This window comes from Austrofundulus limnaeus, unplaced genomic scaffold (genome assembly GCF_001266775.1).
Source record: "Austrofundulus limnaeus strain Quisiro unplaced genomic scaffold, Austrofundulus_limnaeus-1.0 Scaffold12, whole genome shotgun sequence".
In the NCBI taxonomy this organism is placed as follows: domain Eukaryota; kingdom Metazoa; phylum Chordata; class Actinopteri; order Cyprinodontiformes; family Rivulidae; genus Austrofundulus; species Austrofundulus limnaeus.
The window spans coordinates 2,789,956-2,792,185 of record NW_013952414.1 but is presented as its reverse complement, the minus strand read 5'-3'; the positions used below and the strand labels follow the sequence as shown (position 1 = coordinate 2,792,185).

Genomic DNA, 2,230 nt, shown 5'->3' with positions numbered 1-2,230 from the left:
CCTTCATTTTGATTGAGGATCAAAGTTATTTGTCAAGCGCCGAAAAATTTATAGGAACAATATAAAAAAGCCCAAATGTTGAATGAAGTTTTGGCGGCAATGGAGAGACGGCGAGAGCGGGACTGATATTTATAATATTTATCGTGTTTGGATTTTATAATTAGACTAGTTTAGTGTGTTTAGTCTTTAGTTTGGTCAGGTTTAGTGTGACTGAATCAAAACAACGAGGCGATTTTTTAATTTTATTTTTTTAATTCCCATTTTCCCTCTCAAAGGAACTACTATTTTTCGCAAACCAATATGTCGGCCTCCTTCTACAACACGGCCACGTGTCACAGTACCCGACTATCTGACTTTGAGAATAATATAATTTGCTTTAAAACTGGTAAAACAAGACAAAGAGTAATTAGCGGTGCCTGTTTTTCTGCACATCTGCATCTGTATCCACGTGTATCTGATTCTCGTCTCTCCTTTCTAGTTTGTTTCCATTTAGCCTCATAAAGATCAACTCAATTACAGCTTCAGAGGAAGACGTTCWTTCAGATTCAAATGTTCTCTCTCTRTTTTGTTTTCTTTCCTTTCTTGCTTGGTATTGTTGCGTTACAGCTGAATAATAGATAAGCAGAGCCAAGGAGCCAAAATCCTCTTCAGTCTGTCTCTGTTGACAACCTGATACTTGCTCGGATCTCGTATCAGATTCTGTTCTGCAGACAGACATTTTTGAATCCAAAACAACCCTTCACATCTGCCATTCTGTTTCAGTCCTGAGTGGCACAGTAAAATGTTTTTTTATACCTGCCTTAATTTATTTCCACTGAGCATTAGGCGCGAGATATTCTCTCCAAATGGATTTCTTTTGAAAAAGACTCTCAGCCTTGCAGCAGTGAAATGATTGAGCATGACTGTGGTTTTTCCCCAACAACCGTGGGCAGGTGCAGTTCTGTGAGGACGCTGCCAATTGTAACTGTGCTTTTAAACACTTCATCATTCAAGGCCTCCTTTAATGTCTCGTACCAATAGGCCTCTTCTTCTTCCTTTTTTATTTCTTTCTTTTTTCCTGGCTCTATTTTTGTCCCTTCCTTTCATTCTYATCCTCCCCTCTGCACGTGTCCTTTTCTTTTTATGCTCTTGTCAATTTTCAGTAATTTCGTACAGTTGCTTTCATGTCTTGAGGTCTGTGAAGTAAACACACATCGGCCTGGCTCGCAGACTCGTTGCAGAGTGAATAATGATTATGTTTTTGGCACTACAGCCAAGGCAACATATTAACAAGGCTCCTTTCTGCTTGCTGTTGCAGCATAAACAAAACAATAAAGCCCCACAAATTCAAATAAAAATAATTAAAGGTGCACCGACTGCATCTACCTTGGCGATTCAGATTTTTACCCATTCTGATTTCCCTCTAAATTAAATAAACAACAAAAAATTTTTCCTTTATAATTAAACTGAAAATTTAAACGTTTGTAAAAACAATGTTACAAACACTTCTACATTTTCTCCCAAGGTCTCACAAAACACCTTTATCTGTCATTGAAAAGCTACAAATAGCGTAAATATTAATCTTCTCAGGGGTGTTAAACTCATTTTCACCGAGGGCCACATGAGCGTTATGGTGGCCCACGAAGGGCCAGTTGAAATTAACTTTGACGTTTCATGTTYAGCTTTGACACAGCAAAGTTACCATCCTGTAGAAACATGTTATTTAAAATATGTTTCACATTAGTTTTCCTTTTTATTTTTACTTTGCTAAAACCCGAAAAAGTTGTGTATAAATATTAACTAAAATTGTCGTAACATTGCTCTATTTAATGATTGGTGTATATTTCCTGTGATAAACACGATGCTAATCACATTAGCTTTTGAAAGCTGAACTTGTTGAAGTGGCAGCTGGTACTTTAAAAACAAATTGTAATGAGCAGTAAAACTGGCTGCAGACAGACCTCCCAATGAAAGTGTTTTCCTTAGTAGCCTCTTACACTTTTTTTCTTTTTTTTTTCTTTGTCTTTCAGAGGAAATCAAGGAGGAATCAAAAAAATTAAGGTAAGCCACAGATTTGTTTCCAACACAGCGAGGAAGCGGTGGTGGTTTTAATGGGTTTTGTCTCGTAGGGTTAGATGTGAAATTCTTGGCTCAGTTTCAGGCCTCGCTCTGGCTCTCCTGTGTTCGGACTAGCGAAGGAGATTAGAACAGTGTGTGTGTGTGTGTGTGTGTGTGTGTGTGTGTGTGTGTG

At 37.9% G+C, this 2,230-nt stretch overlaps 1 protein-coding gene across 2 annotated transcripts in view; it reads left to right on the top strand.

Annotated features, from left to right (window-relative positions):
- The window catches only part of arfgef1 (ADP-ribosylation factor guanine nucleotide-exchange factor 1 (brefeldin A-inhibited)), a 52,887-nt gene that overhangs the window by 18,170 nt on the left and 32,487 nt on the right, over positions 1-2,230 (top strand). For both annotated transcript variants that reach the window (XM_014002295.1, XM_014002296.1), the window contains exon 2: positions 2,010-2,040. In XM_014002295.1, coding sequence (XP_013857749.1) covers positions 2,010-2,040 — 31 coding nt within the window. The remainder of the gene's footprint in view (positions 1-2,009; positions 2,041-2,230) is intronic.